Source organism: Melospiza georgiana, chromosome 11 (assembly GCF_028018845.1).
Source record: "Melospiza georgiana isolate bMelGeo1 chromosome 11, bMelGeo1.pri, whole genome shotgun sequence".
Classification (NCBI taxonomy): Eukaryota; Metazoa; Chordata; class Aves; order Passeriformes; family Passerellidae; genus Melospiza; species Melospiza georgiana.
Genome location: NC_080440.1, coordinates 8,555,800 through 8,574,900, shown reverse-complemented (window position 1 = coordinate 8,574,900; position 19,101 = coordinate 8,555,800). Strand labels below are relative to the sequence as shown.

The window sequence follows — 19,101 nt, the reverse complement described above, 5'->3', positions numbered from 1 at the left end:
GAAGTACCTGTTTAATTACAGCTATTGCAAAGACAGTTAATAGCTGATGAACACAGCAGTATATTTTAATTGAATTTATTGAGCACTCTGAACAAAAAGCACAGCTCTTGACCTTTCTCATGAGTGAAATGTTAGAACAAGCTTCTCTACATTCTGAGCCCAGGGAGAGCAAGGAGGGGACCACCCACTGCTGTTAATGGAGCCACCCATGTAAATCCCTTTATGACAGCTCAACAATGGGCTGCTGAATGTGCAATTAGTTTCATTTCATACAGTTATTGTTCATCTTGGAGGGTAGAAAAGTGGGAGGGATGCTTTGGTTAAAGCAGAAAGCTCCAGGTTGCTGTCTCTGGCCACTCCAGCCTCAGCCATCTGACAATAACATTTTGTTAATGTCTGGAAGACTTTGGGTGGTTTAATGCTGGTGGCTGCAGTTTGTCATTGCAATGGGACAGATCTGTGAACCAACCACCCTTCCTGCCCTCCAGGATCAGGCCAAGACAAATCCAGATTTATGAAGGATGCCAGGACGCCAGGAGCTGCTGCCCCAGTGCCCACCTGGGTGCAGGAGCTGCAGAGATGTGGGACCCACACCCCTCCCTGTCTGCTCACCCCAGCCTGCTTCTTTATTGATTTCTAAGCCTGTGATTAAAGTTTGCTCGTGCTGTACCTTCCTGAATTGGCACTTGGGTCCTTACTCCAGCAAAATCTCCCATTGATCCGTGCTGGAGCTCAGGCTGAGTGAGCCCTCAGGGAGCAGCTGTATATTTGCAGTGTGGTGCTCTTCAGACACATGACAATTTCAGCACAATTTAGGAACATTAAAACAGCATTACCAGTGTGTCTTTAGCTGGCCATAAATAGAAACCTTGACTTGTCTACAGTGGTTTGATATTCCAAGCTAGACAAGAACATTTAGTCCTGGCTTGCAAGCCATTTTACCACCAAAAAGAAATTTTGTAGGTTAGGAAAGTCAAGAGCTTGTTCTTTGCAAAACTTCAGCCTGTGTCTGTGAGCTGCAGTGAAGCTGCATCTAAAATTCAAGTGCAGCAAAAAAAGGAAAAGCTCTTTTTAAGGCTCATTAGTGATGGCAAAAAGATACAAAAAGACCAACGCCATTTTACACTTGTAAAAATACCCCTAGCAGATTCATATTTTTTAATCTTCAGTACAAAAGCTCTGTAACTAAGGCATAAGTTCCCAATGACTAGCTAACCTTTTTTTCTATAGCCTCTGGCATTAAAACTCTCAGTGAAAAGACACTTTACAGCTACTTCGGGCAGTTCATTTTCTGTCAATCAACTCTTAGGCTAGAAGTATAAAGGCAGCAATATGACAAGATTTCTATTTTAATATCTTTACTCTTGATAAGATAATCCTAGAGGAACGGTGGTGATCAAATATTTACAGGCAGTGCTCACTGACACAGTCTATTGTAAAATTAAATACATAAAATTATGTGGGGATAATGTTAATGTTGTGATAGAAGGACAAAAGGCAGCGTGCTCAAAATGAAGGTTGACTCTTCTTAATATATCCTCTGAGGCAGGACCAGTGCTGCTGGCATGGGGAACAGAAGAGCTGCTTTCATTTCACATTTTGTGACCTTTCCCTGCTTTTCAGTAGCTTGTTTGCTGTTTAAACACATTTGCTTACTTAATGATCTTGATTTTTAGGTATGTATTTGTGTGTGTGTGTGCTGGGTGTCTCTCTGAGATGCACTGCATGGCTGATGGGGCCTGGCAGAGAGCAGGATCTGGCACTGAGCACCCCCTGGGAGCCCAGGTTTGGTCCCAGCCCAGGCTGGGGCTGTGCAGAGCAGAGGGCACAGCCTGGGGGCACAGGAGGGGTTTTGTTCTTTTCCCACTCACTGCATCAGTGAGGGAGAGCAGTTCTCTCTGGGGAGCTCTTCCTATTGCCCAGGACAGGTGCAAGAGCCCAAATTCCTGCTTTTATTGACCTTGAGACTGAGCAAATGCACTCAGGGAGAAACCTTTGCAAATACATTTTTTTTGTCTTCCCCTTCTCTCTCTGCATTCCTGGTGGGACATGAGGTGACCTGAAGGCCCTGTCCCTGCCTTGGCTGTCCCCAAGGAGCACTGGCAGCACCACAACACACCAAGGCTCTTCTGCCACTGCTCCCTAATGGTGCCACTGCTCCCCAGTGATGCTCAGCCAGAGCACAGGGAAAATGAAGTGCTGATTTAGGCTGAAAAGCCAGTGCTAGCTAATATGGGAAATTACTCCAGCAATCATCACTCTTCTCCTGTCACTATGGTGACAAAAGACATGACAAAAGCCTGAGCAGAAAGGTATGGTGACACAAGTAGAGAGGGACAGAGCAAATGCTTGGCAGCTGCAGGTGGGTCAGGACAGAGCCAGGAGGGCAGAACAGGAAGCCTGTGCTGGAGCCATTGCTGCTGATGGATGCAGTTTGGTCCCACACAGGGTCTGCAAAGTGACACAAGTACTAAACCCAAGTGCACCAAGTGCCACAGCCAATGCAGCTACCACAGACAAAAAAATATAATAAAATATAATAAAAATATTAAAAAATTATAGTAACCTGAGTTGTACAAGGCTTTCCTGCCACAGCTTTAATCCTAATGCACAAACCATTGATTTTTGCACCACCTTCCTCTGCAGGACCTGTTTGCCCCCTGCCCTAGGGGGTTCTGCAGCCCCCTCCCCACATTGCAGCAGCTGAGCATCCTTAGGGGACACAGAGGGACTCTGCTCTCCCCAGCCAAAGCCATGTTCAGCTGGGATTGGGAACAGCTGTCCAGAATGAGTGGGAAGCACAGGGGGCATGGCTGGAGGCAGCCCAGCACTGTGAGGAGCAGCTGAAGGGACTCTGGCTGCTCAGCCCCCTGTCTCTGCAGCACTGAGGCCCTTCCAGCACCCCCATCTCACCATGCACAGAGACAAGGTACCAGCTCCCAGATGCCCAAACAGCAGGCTGCTGTGCTGCTCAAGCAGAGAAATCTATCTCAAGAATATCTTCTGAAGAAACTCCAAAGAAGAAACTGGGCAGTCACAGCAAAATGTACAGGTCCAAGGACAACTTGCTCAGGAGTCTCTGGTGGAGAAGGTGCCAGTGTGTTGGTGCCAGTCCAAGCCTGGGGGCCAGGAGGAATCACCAGCAGATCAAACAGCATCCAGTGTCTTTGCTACTTTAAGCAGAATTTTTATTTTCTTGAAGTCAAAGGAGGAAAAAAGGTGAGGAGGAATGGGGGAGCAGAAGAGGGCTCTGGAGAGAGAGGTGGGAAAATTCTTCATCCTCAAACACACCCTCTGCCCCACCTCATCTTTTTTCTTTCTTTTTTTTTTTTCAGGAGGGAGCAGTGTATTTTCCAGCAGCTCTACTCATGAGTGATTGTGCAGAGCTGTGCTAATGGGCTCTGCCAAGCTGTGGTCACCCTACAGAGCTATTGGCAGGAGAGGTGGCAAGTTGGAAAGGACTACAAGGGAACTCTGCATGATATTTTTTGATGAGCTGATTATTCAGAAATTTCACAAGAGCTGAAATATATCACTCTGCTCTGAAACTCACAGCCCTGCCAACACACAGGACAGCTTACATGAGCAGCAGCATTTTCTCCTTCCCAGAGCTGCTGGCCTGCACGTCAGGATGCAGGAATTGGACAAGGCTTTTCAGCAGCCATCGACCACAGTGACAGAGCTGGGGAGTGGATGGGAGGACACAGAAAGCTGGCATAGGAATTATTTTGGAACTTTCATGGCTGTCACTGTGTGGGTATTTGGGCTTGAGAGTGTTTCATTAGCTCTGTGGGTACTGGGCATTTAGATTTTTATTGCTTTATGGCTGGGTATGAGATCACCCTGGATTCCACGTGGATTCAGGTATTTTTATTTCAGCAGTGCTCAGTCCCTGGCCACATTTCAGGGTACTGTCACATGCCAGGAGCTGACCTTGACTCCCCCCACTGCATCCAGGACCTGCTGTCTTGGCATCAGCCTGAGCCTGCAGCCCAGTCAGGCTCCCACAGATCCAGCAGAACATTTCCCTCCTCTCCAACATTACCTAAAAACAAAACACTGGCTTATTCAAGCACAGCATCAAAAGAGAGCCTGATACCTGGGGGGTGGGTGAGTGTGTGCTGGGGGAGGTTGGAAGCAGCAGAGGTTTCTGAATTAACACACAAAGTCCTCAAGGAGCTGACACAGCCCATCCCCAGCCCATTCACCTGTCAGCTCACACCCATTTTGGGCTGCCTGGGGTGGCATCAGCTGTCCCATGGAGAACCTGGAGCTGGTACATCTGCATCTGGAGCAAGAGCAATGCTGAACTGCAGAAAGACAAATAACAAACATCCCCATGCTGCACTCACAGCCTTTGCTGAAGGCACCTGAGCTGCCTGGCATGGCAGTGGATGCATGGGCTGATGTGTCCCCATCAGATCAAGCTCCCAATAACCCATCTGCTCTCCTGTGTGTGTCCTGAGTCACCTCTTCTGCAAGTTCCGGGGCACTCAGGGGATGTGTGGAGCTCCCAGGCTGCCCCTACAAGTCAGTGAGGAGAGCTGTGGCTGAAAAACTCTTAGGAATTGAAAAAATTTGGGAAATTTCCTTCTGTGTAAGGACAGGGAATGAGGGTCTGAGCTTAGGAAGTCACCCCAGTGGGACCACTCCTCTTGTGCCACGTCCATCTGAGCCCCTGCACTGGTGATCTTTTCCATGTTTCCTGCTTTGGGTGAGGGAGCTCAGCACTGCAGCATTCCCCAGCCCAGGCATGACCCCGTGAGGGTGAGAGATGAAGGCTGAAAAGGACAAAGATGGTTACAAAGTTCATCAGTGTCTTCAGCACAGCATCTCCTCGCATTTCCAGCAATGGCACCTCTGCATACAGCTCTTTGCCCGTGGAAAATTAACTCTGTAAGAATATATAAATGATCCAGACAGCATCTTCAAGGTCCATATCTTAAAAAAACCACGAGGTTTTACTCCACATACTGCTGCAGGATGTCATGTACTTCATGATCTGCCTTTTCTAATCTCTCCTTATCTCTCTCTCCAATCCTTTCTCATGTCCCTCATCTATTGCAAATTCCCTTTTTAAGCTGGAGCGAAGCACATAAATATTTTCATGCTGCATAAAGAGGTTGTTTTGTGCATAATGTCACAGGAGGCCTTTTTTAAAACCAGGACCTTTAGTGCTGTGATAACGGGCTCCTCATTTACACAAATGAAATCTTCCATGGAGCTCAGCACTCATCTGCTCTGCAGCCCCCATGCAGGATGGCTGGCACAGAGCCTGCTCATCACAGGCTACAGAATTAATACAGAATATTCCATAATAAATAGGAAGCCATTGAGCAGCAGGTTTGAAAATGTAACTGATGCTGAGGTTTTTCTTTAGTGTTCCCCAGTTGTCTTCCTTCTGTGTGAAATCACAGCAACTTGAAATGCTGAAGTGCAAAAGGACAACCATTTATGTTGGCCCATTTGCCAGCATCTTTGACCATTCTGTCTGCTCACCTTACCTTCTCTGTTGCTTCTTGCTCCCTGACCTTCATTTCCTGTTTATTCAGCCCTTGCTCAGGGTCTAAAAAGTGCAGACTCCATCAAAATGGATTTTTCATTTTTTCTGCACAGAAAAAGAAATAGTGTTACAATCTGTACAGTTTTTAAAAGGGCTAATGGAAGATACTGGTGCCATACTGGGTCATGGTAGGTCTTTGAGTCAAAGTGGTTTTCAGGGGCAATATTTAAATAGCATGACAGTAAAAACTGGAATCAAACATCAGTGATTTTGCTGTAGTATTTCTATTTAAATTTGACAAGCATAAAGACTTCAAGCCAATGGACTGCATGGCTCTGCAGTAGAGAGCAGAGGGAGACTTGGTGGAAATGATGAGAACTCATCCATTGTGCATTGTCATAGTGCTCAGGTCAGGCTGTAACCCTCCAGGACAGACCATCATGGAGCAGCTGAATTTGTTCTGAACATGATCACACTGTGCTGCCAGGCAGGCAAAGCTCCACCAGGCTCTGGTCTGGACCTGCTCGACCTCCTCAAGCCCTCAGGCAGGCTCTGCACCCATGGCCTCCCTCAGCATGACTCTTATTGAAAGACTTGGGGGCATTTTGTTTTCATCCTGACTTTGTGGGACACAGAAAGCTTTGTCTGTTTGCTTCCCTGCAGTTCCAGAGGAGGATTATGGGTTCTCTTTTCATGCACATCTTACAGACTCATTTCTTCTCTCTTCCATCTGTTGTTTGACTTCTTTTCCTGCAATCAACAACTAACCCACAGTGGGTTTCTTCCTGTGCAGGGTTCTGAGCACAGCATTTCTTGCCCAGGGATTGCTCCATGTGTTGTTTGTGACTGGGAGCAGCCATTCCTGCCAGCCTAACCCTAATGTGATTACTATCCCATGACCAACTTCCCATATTAATTTTTTTACAGAAGTGTTTTGTATCCCTTAAAACTCCAGAGGCCTTTTCATAATGCATTAAAAGAATAGAGAAAAAAAGATCTCAGGAAGCTTAATATTTCTTGGTATAGAACTCACCTGAAGAAAAAGCAGCTTTCCAAGTTTATCTTGGCTAGTCTGTAACAAAGTCTGGGTTTGTATGAATTGCCACACTGCTAAAAGATCTAATTTTTCTATGATAAAATAGCCTACATACAGTAACTGAATCAAAGAGCACAACATGGAGTAAACACTTTATAATGTACCTAAACACAGTAGCTACCTGATTTTCCTGGCACTTTATTTCTATTTAGGCCAAGGGACAACTTAAAAAGATTCATTCCCAAGTACACAATTCAGAAAAATATGAGTTACAATTCAGAGCAATATTTTGAACCAGTGCTGTTTAGTTGTCTTAGCTGGAATTCAACCTTGATGATATCCAAAGGTCCAATAAAATTTTTCATGGAAGAATCCCATATTTGTAGAACATAATAAAATTGTCAAGCTGCAGCTCCAGGGCCACTGAGAACTGGAGAATGAGGTTGTTCTTTCTGGGGACTTTCTGGTGTCGTGGGATGTGTTCCGAGCACTTTGTTACCTGAGAAGTATCAAACATAACAGATCATTACATATAATAGCAGCTTTGATCTTTGTTAGTAAGACAAAATGTGAGGCTGTTTATTACTAACGACTTAGGTGCTCATTAGTGTGTTCTGACAGGAGTCACTGACAGCAATAGGCAAAGGGAAATGTTCAGTGTTAAACCCCCACACAGCTCATTGCAGCTCCTATTACATCCCCAGCAACAGAGGAAGGAGAAAAGCCTTGCATAGAACTATTTTAAAATTATTTACCAGAGCAAGAAAGAGATTTGTCCTATTTCTTATCTGCTTTTTCAATAAACTGCACTTGCAAATAATAGTAATGCCTGCCTTTCACATCAGGCTTTTCATTCCCAACTCACAAAGCACCCTTGGACAGAGGTCAGGATCATTTTACAAAAAACAAACATGAAGTGAGGCCACCTCTCTGATGTCCCTGAGTGAGACAGCACAGTCCCCAGCTCTGCTGACCGCTCCTCATAGGAACAAAGGATTAGAAAGGGCATCTTGTGTCATCAAATCCAGCTTCTTACTCTTCAAATCTATTTTGCTGTAATAGCCTCATGCAAGACTCTTTGGGGCTCATGATCTCTTATATAAACTCCCACAAATAATCTTTCAAGACTATCATCTCTTGTTTATCCTCCTCCATCCCCACCATGTGATGGGACTCTGCCTAATGCCAAGGAATTACACACCAGTGATTTGGGGCCATCACCCAGAAAATGCACCCATGCTGGAGAATGGATGGGGCATTTCTTGCCATGTCTGCTCCAATTTTATGCATCTCTTGGTGGTCCATCCTAGTAAAAGCCCTGTAATAGGTGCCATGACAGATGTGAAGGTGTTCTTGAAGCAGAGAAATAGAAATGCTGAGAGCCTGAAGCCATGGAAGCTGTGTGTGAAATCCCTGCAGAAACTCATGGCACAGGTGCTACTGCAGTGGCAGCTGGAGGCTTGCAGCAGCCCCAGGTGCTGACACAAATGGGGCATTTGAGTTTATCCCTGACATTCCTCTGCTTTTGTGTAGAGACTGACACCCTGGCACACAACAGAGCCTCAAGTACGCTCAGTCCAACATATTTCCAACATCCATAACCCCCTTCCCTTCTCAAATAACTACTTACTGCAGGAGTTATTAATGCCTTTCCACCTACACAGCCTGGATACCGACACTCACACAAAGGCAGTGCTGAAGCTCTGAGGTCATGTTGAGCTGCTGGTTCCAATGTCTCTCTGGGCAGTTCTATTATGCAGCAGCTACAGCAACAGGATACCACCATACAAACCTTTGCTAATAATGGAGCATGAAATAGGCTTTTGGCTTGGTATCTTCAGTTTTGTACCTTCACTTCAGAGCATGTTTAGAGCTGGCTTCAATACTGGGGAAATTATCTCAGCTTATTAAACACAGAGCTGTTACCAAGTGTTGGATGAGGGCACGGCCCCAAACTCGCTCCCGGGGCTGCGCACAGGGCTCGGCTGTCGCTGCTGTTGTGGCTGCAATTCTCCAGCCACCCACTCCTCTGTTTGATTGTCTCTCTCTCTGAAACATATGTTTCCCATTCCCACATTTCGAGCAACAGTTTCCATTGTGAGCCCCTGGTGAGTGACAGTTCGATGGCAGCCTGTGAATCGCTTGGCACGGATTTTGTGAATCTGCTTCGAGGAGGGTCTGGATGCTCGCGAGGAGCATCCTCTGGCAGCTTTGGGGGCAAGAGATTAGCACCATTTCAGCACAGGTTTGGGTGTAAAAATGCCCAGTCACAGCTGATATCATCCTATTTGAAGCTCAGCATTGTCCTGCACCTCAGCTCTTTCACCCCAGGTCCTCAGACAAACGTCCACCACCCATGCTCAGCTTCCCCATTTCCTCTCATGCAATGTGACACACCAAGCTAACGATGAATCAAGAACTGATCCCACTGACAATATTTGATTTTGACAGGCAGCCAGGTGGGCATTCAGGATGTGGATGTGCAGGTTAAGAGAACATTTGGCTGTCAGCTTCCTTCACCAACAGTAGCACATTTGCTGCTTTGCATTTCTGCTCTACAATTGTGTCTGTGTCCCTGGCCCTGATGTTTCTACTGTAGCCATAATTACAGGATCCAAGCAGTGCTGTATGGAATTCATGTACTGGACAGCTGAATTAAATGGCCATCTATAGGGAAATGTATTAACTTTGTATAATAATGTATAAAGTCCAGAGAATCAGGTGTATAGCTTTCAGGACAGTACTACTTCCAGCCTCAAAACAGAGCCCTGGAAAGAGTGTGAGGGGGACACCATTGCCCCCCACAAGAGGATGACATTTCATTTATAACTCCAGCTAGCTCTCCTGTAGCTCTGTTTTCATAAGAAATAATCACATGCTTCAACCAGAAAATAATCAACCTCAGCACTGAGGCTGCTGTGCATTAGTACAGCACATTTATTTGGGGAAGCCTTTTGCCCTGAGCTTTCCAGGCTGGGTGTCACTGCTGAGCAGTCACTGCACCACTTCTGGCTGTTTACACCTTGAAGAGGTAATGTAATTCCTGTATAAACCTTCTCCCTGCTGCAGAGTTGGAGAGTCTGGATATTTTACACTTAAAAAATACCAGCAAGGGCAGATTATGTTTGTTGGATTTGTGTTGACAATTAATTTTCCTTGCATCCCATTGAAATGACAAAAACATTATATGTACATACTGCAGAAAAAAGAGAATTTTGGGTGGAAAAGCACAGACACCATGATCTGATCCATCTTCTCTTTGCTATTTCCAGCTACTTAAAGCATAATGTCACACTGAAATGCACACTTGGAGTGCTGCATTCTCTTCTGACAGATTTTTATGATATTTTTCAAGGTGACCTTCATAAAATGTGTTTCTTTTGAAGCTTATACTTCATTCTCAGGTCATAATAGTTTCACACAGGCAAGCAAACTGCCAGCTCCTGCTTTCTAATTAATGCTTCTTGGAGGCTTCTGAGTGGGGGATATAATTAATAGCACTTAAGTCTGGAGGGCAGGGAAATCTATAGCAGATTACTGGGATGTGTATTTACCTCAGGATTACACACAAACAGCTCCTAGACCATGTCCTCTGGGAATTGCCCAGCCCTGGCACCACCTGGCTCTGACTCCAGTGTAAGCACTCAAAAGGTTGCTCAGCTTTAATAAGTGAGGCTCTGAAAACACTGAGGGTTTGTGCTTGCTGCAGCCTTATCCCTGCTCCCATTTCCCATGGCACAGCCTGCTGTGCTCCTCAAAGCTCCCTGCTTTGCCAACAGGCAGCACCAAGTGCAGAAAATACCCCTGACCATGCCTGTGGTGCCCACCCAGGGCACAGCCTGCTCTGCAAGTGCAGGCACAGCATCTTCTGGGACAGACTGTCCTCACTGCATCCCACATTCACCCTGTGGATCACAGACACAGCCATTTCTTTGTGGGTCTGTGCAGTTTAAAGTACCAGAAATGATAGGAGGGTTTTTCTTACAGTAAAACAAGCAAAGATGGGTGTTGCAAGGCATTTTGTCTACTTGCCTCAATTTAAGGGAAGTGATGGGATTGCTCTGGTGTTCACTCTCATGCATGCAGCAGGGATTGTCACACTCCAGAGGTGCTGGAGCAGCATCAGATGCAAGTCAAATTGCCAGTTTAAATTCCCCCCTGGCCAGCTGCTGCTATCAGGGGTAATTTCCCTGCTGAAGGCAATAGAACAGCATTTTTTCACACATGCAGAATCTTGGTGCAGAACAGGCAGCTGTGAGGCAGGATGAGTGCTCTCAAAGAATGAGTGGGGGAAAAAAAATAAAATTTATATTTTTTAGAAAAGCTGGAAAGACTATATTATCCAGAAACATTGCCAGACTGGGGACAATGGGGAGAACTGACATCAGAAATCCTACAAGACTGTGCAGGACACATTATTTGAAGGGATTTCTACAGGAATTTGGCATGTTGCAGGACACAAAATATTCAAGTGGTTAAGCAATTAAAAGCTATTGAATATTTGTAACTCCAAGCTCTTGGCAACAGAATATCACTGTCAACTTCTTTATGCAAAGGGACATTTTGACATTGTACTTAAGACTGACTACTTTTCTAATGGCATAAAAGTATTACTTCAGTTATGCACAAAATAGGAAAACTACTGAAACTTGTGCAGCCTGGTTCTTTCTTCAGAAATAACAACACAGAGTGAAGCTGCCTTTGAAGAGAAACATTTTTCACATACTATCTGAAGGTTAAAGTCTTTTAATCTTTAGCCTTTTTGCTGGCATGTGCAATTTAAAATGCTCAAAACAGACTAGCAAAACACCCAGCTATACATAGCTAGAAAATTCAAAAGGCACATCTGAAAATAGGCCTGGAAATTAGGGTGCTGCATCAAATCCTGCTCTTTGAGTAGGGACCTTTTCCCTGTGCATCCACCTCAAAAATCAACCAAGTTATCAAACACAGCTGACCAGAGGACAGAATGAGGAACAGCTCCCAAAGAGGCTGTAAAGAGGTAAAATCTTTGTGCTACTAACAAGAGAGTGACTAACTGGGGAAATTCTATATTAAATATCCTCCTCCCCTAGAAAGTTTTTCTTTCCTTTTTTTTCTCTCTTCCAGAGCCACATGAAGTTCTCCTGAGCTCCAGCTCTGCAGGCACAGTTCTGTGAACAGAAAGAACAAGTCCTTCTAATGAGGTGGGACACAGTGGCATGGGGACACCCAGGGGAAGAGCAGAAACACATGCAAAGCACAAATTCACTCGCTGATATTGCACACACAGATAAAATATTTAAAGATAAGCCTTTTCTCAAGGGTGGAAACTTAGCAAGGCTAAATGTGTTCGTTTCCTTAAGCAAGTGGGTGGATATTTTGGGTCATCTGGGGACTGATGTAGAAGCACTTAACTGTAGTTAGTCAGCCAAGAGGGAACAGCACCAGCAAATGAAGTGGGGAGAGAACTAAGAGCTGCTTGACTTACTTAGGTATTTATTAGGAAAAAGTTACTTGCAAGTCCTTCTTGATTAGATAGTCTCTAAATACATGTAAAAGGTGCTACTGGACCTAGTCCAATCATACAGGAGTTGTGGCAGGTGGAGAAGGACTTGTCATAAATGTGAGGGTAGCTGGAAAAGCCCTAAAACACAGCTCAGCCTGCCCAGGCTAAGCTGGCTAAGCTTCTTTAAACAAAACAATGAAGTACAAAAATAATGCATGAAGCCTTAAAAATTGCTATTTATTAGCTGCAGAACACCCACATTCCACTCTTTCTGACTTTCCCTATGCTGCATGAAAAAACCTCAAGTCAAGTGTCATTCAGGTAAACCCACAAATGGCAAAATAAATCCTTTGTAGGTGAAATGCTAAAATAGCTTCAAAGAAGAATGCATATAACCTTGTTAATTTGCCAAAAGTTTTCAATCGTCATTGCTTTAGAAGCAAGGTTAAGAGAAAAAACAAAGGCTGAGAAATGCAGAATGCATAGATATATCTTTATCTCAGGTTCAGAGCATTAAACTTCAGAAGCAAAATAATGTTGGGGAGAAGAGATTGACAGTGATGCCCAATGTTGGGAATCAAGGGTTGGAAGGACTAGGCACTCTCATGATAATGATGCCAGGAAGATTTAATTTACCAGTTTGTTCTAGGAAAGGTAATGACCTTAATATCACGGGAAACGTATCAAGAGGTCATCCATGCAGACACACACTGACTCATTTTCATAATAAATGGAAATAGATGTCCAGCCACACCAATTTGCTTGCAGGAAAGGATTTATATCATCTATCCAGCTTGTGTTTAGTATCAGAAGAGATAAAGAACATTTTATTGATATGTGGGGATTTAATTTCAACCCCTTTGAGAATCTCAAGGAAAAAAATGCATTTCCAATTTATTTCTGACCAAAAAAAAAATCCCCCCAAAACCTACCAAATCAATAAAGGGAAACAATATCACACTGGAATAGGGATGTGCCATTTTCCCCTAAGTACTATTCATTGGTTGCTGGGCCATAGATGAAGCACCACATAATGCCTCTGTTAGAGAAGAGTGCTTACACATGCATTACCAAGGATATGCTCTTCCTGCCTGAGTAATTCACATTTCAGCAGCATATTTCTGAGAAGGTGAAAAGTGGGTGTCTAAGTGCAACTCCAGCAGCCCCTGCAGAAATGTGACTGTGTAGCCCAAACCCTGGAGGTCCCAGCTGCTGGGGAGGAATTTCCTCCCCAGATGGGAATAAATGTGTTCCATGGCTTTTTCTGTGCACCCACAGAAGGGCTGGCACTTTGGCTGGAGAAGACAAGAGCATGGTCACGATGCAAGAAAAAAAAAATGGAAGGGGAAATCTGAGGAACTCCAAATGGAGTCATCCAAAATGCCATCCAGATAGCATTTGAGTTTGCCATTTGAATGGCACAGGAGATGAGAGCTGCCACCTCAGTGTGCCACCCCTACAAATGTGGGGTTTAGCTCAAGATTTCTCAAGCCAGGCTGCAAGCAGTGAGTCACAGAGAGAGAGAAGGGTTATTTCTGGGATTTTGGTTCTACAGAGGAAAAACATGAAACAGCCAGAAATGACAGAGAAGTGAGAGTGCTGGATGATGGCAAACAGCATATGGGGAGCAAGGGAGAGGGAGATTTGGCATCCTTGCTGCAGTATTACATCCCAGCCCAACTCACATTGATCTCCAGGGGCTAGTTCATTTCTGCAGGAAGAATCTGGCTCCTGGGACTCAAGGTACAAAATGAAAAACTCTCAATTTCTAGAGCACCAATGTTAGTGTTTGCCAAGTGTTTTCTCTTTTCTATTCCTCCCTGCAAATCTTTCATTTTTCTTTTAAGGTCAGTGGAAAATTTAGCAGAACAGGCAGTTTTCCAGCAGGCTTGGTTTTGGAAGTTGAACTGATCAAATCATTTAATACTTGACAGGTGAGGTTAGAATTTATGCCCTCTATACTGAATTCTGATGCAGTTTTGTATGTATAGGTGCATATGTATATGTGGTCGTACACAGACACAGCAGTTTTAGCTCTGTGTAGAGGTACCAGGGCTGTTTTCTGTCCTTAAAACAGAGGGAGGATGTGTTAGGTTAAAGACTCCTCTTCAGTAAATGCTGATGATTCTCATTTCTAGATGCACCATTATTTTTGCTGTCTGGAAACAAAATGCTGTAGGATGGTGCTGATTTGTTCAAGAAGGAGCATGTCATTTCAGCCACTGCTGGAGTGCTGTGACCTTTTGGAAACTACACAAAACTAAGAGCTTTGTTTTCTTTTGTTTCATTCTAGATATTTGCCCTGTTGCCTTCAAGAAGCCTCTGGAGGCTTGAGCAAAGGCTTGAGTGCTGCAGGAGTAAGTCAATGGTCAGATCATTACCTCTAATTTTCCTGGAAATATTTCTTCAGAATTTCTGCCTCAGCTGCCATTTCTTCTTCTGTCCTCCACTTGTCAGGGGAATCATCTTTGTCGTGGCGCTGCAGCTTTTTGAGGGAGACAAGAAAAAAAAGTCAGTTTATTATTTTTCCAGTTTTAATGTCAAATTTAGGGCAATCAATCTAACTATTCCATGTGCCTACAGGATGGATGAACCTGGTGATGAAGAGAGGAAGGCTGAAGGCTGCTGGCTTGGAGTGGTGACAGTGGCTGCATTTACCAGTACAGCACCAGGTGCCAGGGTGTGACAGGCAGGGACAGGCTCAGCTTGGTGGGCTGATGCTCAGACACTCTGTTGGTAATTGATGCAAAGCTGGCAGATAAATCAACAGGAAAACACTCAGGTCCTTTGAAGCACCCACCTCACCAATGGAGTGAGCTGGACACCTTGTCACTATTTCCTGTGAATTTCTCTGTCTTTTCCTCTGCCCACCTTTCCTATCAAAGACCTATTGTGATAACAAGGCCCTGTTGCAAATGTTTCCCACCAGCAGTTTATATTAATATTTTTTTCATTCCTTCTCTGCATGCAAGTTATCAATCCTTCCCTGCCATTGCTGAAAGCAAGACACATCCCTGGTCTAGAAACAAAACCTGCTATTTTAAGCATAATTATATTTAATTGATTTCTTGGGAAAAAAAAGTATAAGAAACATATAATTTTTGTGTCCAACTGGCACACTATGCCCACAAAAATTTGCTCTATCCCATATGCAGGAACTGTTACATGAGATTGTCCCAGACATGATAATTTCTTCTTTTGCCACTCAAGAAGAAGGGAGCAGCTGACAGCTTTGCTGCTTTCCTGAAGAGGGAAGCTCCACATTAGGGTAAATACTGGCACTTGAGTGACTGTTTGTGCACATGTCCCTTCAAAGAACGCCTGACACTTGTCAAGTGAAGGCAGCATTTACGCCAGACAGCAGAAACATTTACTTAACAGACCAAGTGTTGAGATTCCAGTGGTTCCCTAGGTTTAGAGCACAGCACAGACTGCATTAACAGCACCAGTGCTTCTAAGGAACTTCATATCACCAACTTCCTCTTAATGTCACAAAAAAAAATTTGAAAACTAATGAATTTACACCTCTTATTCCAGGAAAAATTATAGTACAGAAGATAAAGTGGTGAAAAAAAAAAAAAAAAGATGAAGCCATGATGAAGCTCCAAGCAAAGTGCATTACTGGATATGGAACGTTCAGCAATAAACTAGGATTGTTAGCACACCTCCAACTCACAAACACTTTTATTTATGCTATGTTTCTCCTACTCTGAATTTTGCTGCCAGCTAGAGTCCCATGTAGCTTTACACTCTGCAGCACAGATTTTCCCCTGCTCAGCAGATGAAGCTGCATGAGAAAACCATTTCCTTTCATGCCAATGCAATGCAGTAGCTGTAGGCAAATTAAAGTGTATTACTGTTTGACTCAGAGAAGACTAATCTTCATTGTTACATTAGTGCTAAGTATGTTATAAATCCATCTTGTAAGAATGCCACAGAATGAGAGAGAAGGATTTCAAAGGCAGGGACTGGTGCAGTGTACACACTGTCAGCACATGCCCTGGGTCCACAGGTCTCTGTCACCCTCTGCTCACACCCACAGGGTGTGGAGGCACCACAGCTGACCTGGCCATGAGGTATTGGAAAGAGTATCCATCATCCTGTGCTTTCTATGGACTGGGAATGCTCACACCTCACAAGAGAATGCACCAGGACAAGGCAAGGGGAGGTAAATCTGACTGAGGTGTGAGCTGTTCTCTGAAAAAAGCAGAGTTTTGCTCATTCAGCCTAATGCTGGTAGGAGGTGCAGCAGGCAAAAGCTGGAAGCAAGGGAGAACTGCCCCTGCTCCTCAAGGTCTCTTTGTTTAACCCAGAATTGCTTTCAGTGACATGATTTGGCTGCTGCTCTCCCTTCTATCTCATTTCTGCCCAATCCAGGTGAGGCTGGCTCCATGTGGAGAATGGTGAAATGAAGGTGTGACTGGTAGGTGGTGATTCTTTTTTTTCCTCTTAAAAAAACCTGAAATGAATAGTACTAAGGAGGGTTAAACTGCAATGGTTGGTGTTGTTGTTGTCTAAATTAAAACTGTGCAGTCACAGACCACAGTGACTTCTCAAAGCTGGCAAAGGTGAGGGTTCCTTCTGCTACATAACTGCTAACCTTTAAAAATAATCAATCTTTGAGGTTAAAACAGATGTATGGAGAGCAGCAATGAATCCTGAAACTTGCCTGGAAGCCCAACAGCCCTGGCTGCCAGTGCACAGCCCCAGGACACAGAGAAGCCCAGCCAAAATACTACAGAGACTGTCTTAATCTCTCTTAATTAAAACAAACAAAAACATTTTACATGAAGTAAAAAATTTATATAAAGTATGATTTTACATAAAGTAAAAAAAAAAAAGTAAAAAGTAGCTTTAGCTTACAGAGGCCCTCATGGGGAGAACTGAACGTGGCTGAAAAGTTGTAAAGCTGCATTCAGGAGAGGAGAACATAGATATTGCAGTTTTAAATTGTACTGATTTAGAATTCAGGTGGGGAACAAACACAACCGTTCATACTTGTTTCTTGGGGACTTCTGTGCCTCAGAGTGTGCTCATGTTGACACACACATCCAAGTCCCAGCTGTGAATCTTTGCAAATGTCTGACTTGTATTGAAAGTTTGGATTAATTTGAGGAAGGAACACTCTCTTGCACCTCGAGAACACTCCAAGGTTCTGCTCAACCTAAATGGCAAAAAAGTGCCTCTATTTGCCAGATATCAATTCATTAAAAATAGCGATTTATCCATCTTTCCTACCCCTGTCAGAGTAAAAGCTGGATAAGTTAGGCTGACATCCTTATTCAGATATATCCAAACACAGACTAGTTGAAGTTTGTGATACTTTCTGTACAACAATTCTACTTCTGCAAACTCACAGCACACCAAGGCAAGGTGAGCCTATAAAACCTTTTCTGTAGGGCTCCAAATTAGTTACCATTTTAAAGCAGCTAGTACTTGGCCTGTTTTCATAAGAGGAAGGTGATGCAAAAGCATTGCACCAGGTGGACAAAATATTTTACTGCAAAACTCCAAAAGCCCCAAATTCTCTGAAACCAAATCTGTTTGTAGAGACTCTGCAGGAGCATCTCTGAATCCTGAGCATCAACAGGAAGGTGAGCAACGCCCTAAGCAGAGCCTGGATAACTCCCAAAGGAGGGAACAGGATGAGAGAGCACAAGCAGCCCTTTTAGACAATCTGTATTATGCTAAGTTTTTCTTTTAATATTCTGAACCAGCACTGGGACACACATTAGTCAGGTCTCTAATCACAGCTGCCCAGCAAATTACACACTGGATCTGCTCAACATTCCTCAAGCACCAAGGCTCGTGTTTGTAACTCCAAACATCTTCTTGCCTTGCAGTACAAATAAATGCACTATTTCTAAGATATGCCCTTTCTTCAAGCAGATCATTACTGATGTCTGACTTCTTGGGCTTCCTGATAAATTATCCTCTTCTTTCACCTCAAGCAGAAAATGCTCTTCCACCGATAATCTATGACTGTCATTCTTGATTACATGTAAACAGTGGAGCTCTTTGAATATTTCTGCTTGTGAAAAGTGTTCATTTTCTCACTCATGTCTCCCAATGTGAGATACTGGCAGACCTGACAGCTGTGCTTTATGTTATTTTATTAAAGTTGCTAGTGCTGCAGAATGGGCTATGTTTTTATCACTGCAATTCTTAAGGGAAACACAATATTGTTTTATAGCACATTCACATTGGGGGACCTCTCCTTCTTGCCCTTTGTGGAGGAGCCCAGAATTCTCAGCAGAGCAGACTACAGGGGACCTGGGTCTATGACTGGCTGTTTCTTGAAGTGATATGAATATTATTTTTTTTCTACTTATGCCATAACATCATCAGCAAAGCAACCTGTGTAAATACAGAGCACTAGCCAAAATTATTGGGAAAAAGCTTTTATGGTAGTTAGAACTATTCTCACTCCCCATGAATATTTACAGTTGATAGTTAAGAGTTTATAACCTCCAATGCATTTAACTAAAAGAAAAATTATAGTGATGGAGAGTAATTACACAAAACTGCAGCAACATAACAAAACTCAGCTGCTTCAGCAATTATAAAATATAGTATTATCAAAACCAGCAGCTACCAAAAAATAGAAAGAATGAATTTTTGCCAGTGGCTTGAATCAGAGATCAGCCATTACCCAGCTGCTGGTGTTCATTATTACTAACACACCTTGGGATATCCAGGCATCTTTTCTATAGTTAAATCACACTGTGGTGAAATATTCAGAGTGATTTCTCAACATCAGATTAACACATGAACCATGAGGAGGCTGAAAATCTAATTTCTTCTCACCAGTAGTAACCATTTCCAGAGGGTGGAGACAAACTTTATCCCAGGGTGGCTGCTACACCTTGCTTCCCCCAACAGAGTTGTGACCCAGACACTGCAGAGCACACCCCTGCTCCTCTTCTTGCACTGCAGCTGTGGGGCAGCTTCCACCCCATGGGGGAAAACTCCTTTGGTGATAGTGGGATGGTCCTGGTGATGGCTTCGAGCCATGTAAGCCTCCTCTGCTACTGCTTTTACAACTTAACTCCTGAATTGTTTCCTTTGCCCTGC

General features: G+C 43.9%; 1 protein-coding gene across 1 annotated transcript in view; it reads right to left on the bottom strand.

Moving 5' to 3' along the window:
* Positions 1 to 5,453: 5,453 nt before the first annotated feature.
* FHIT (fragile histidine triad diadenosine triphosphatase) overlaps positions 5,454 to 19,101 on the bottom strand; it is a 517,912-nt gene continuing 504,264 nt past the window's right edge. The window contains exons 7-8 of the mRNA XM_058032008.1: positions 14,409 to 14,512; positions 5,454 to 7,038 (exon numbers count right to left, since the gene is read on the bottom strand). Coding sequence (XP_057887991.1) covers positions 14,411 to 14,512 — 102 coding nt within the window. The 3' untranslated portion in view covers positions 5,454 to 7,038; positions 14,409 to 14,410. The remainder of the gene's footprint in view (positions 7,039 to 14,408; positions 14,513 to 19,101) is intronic.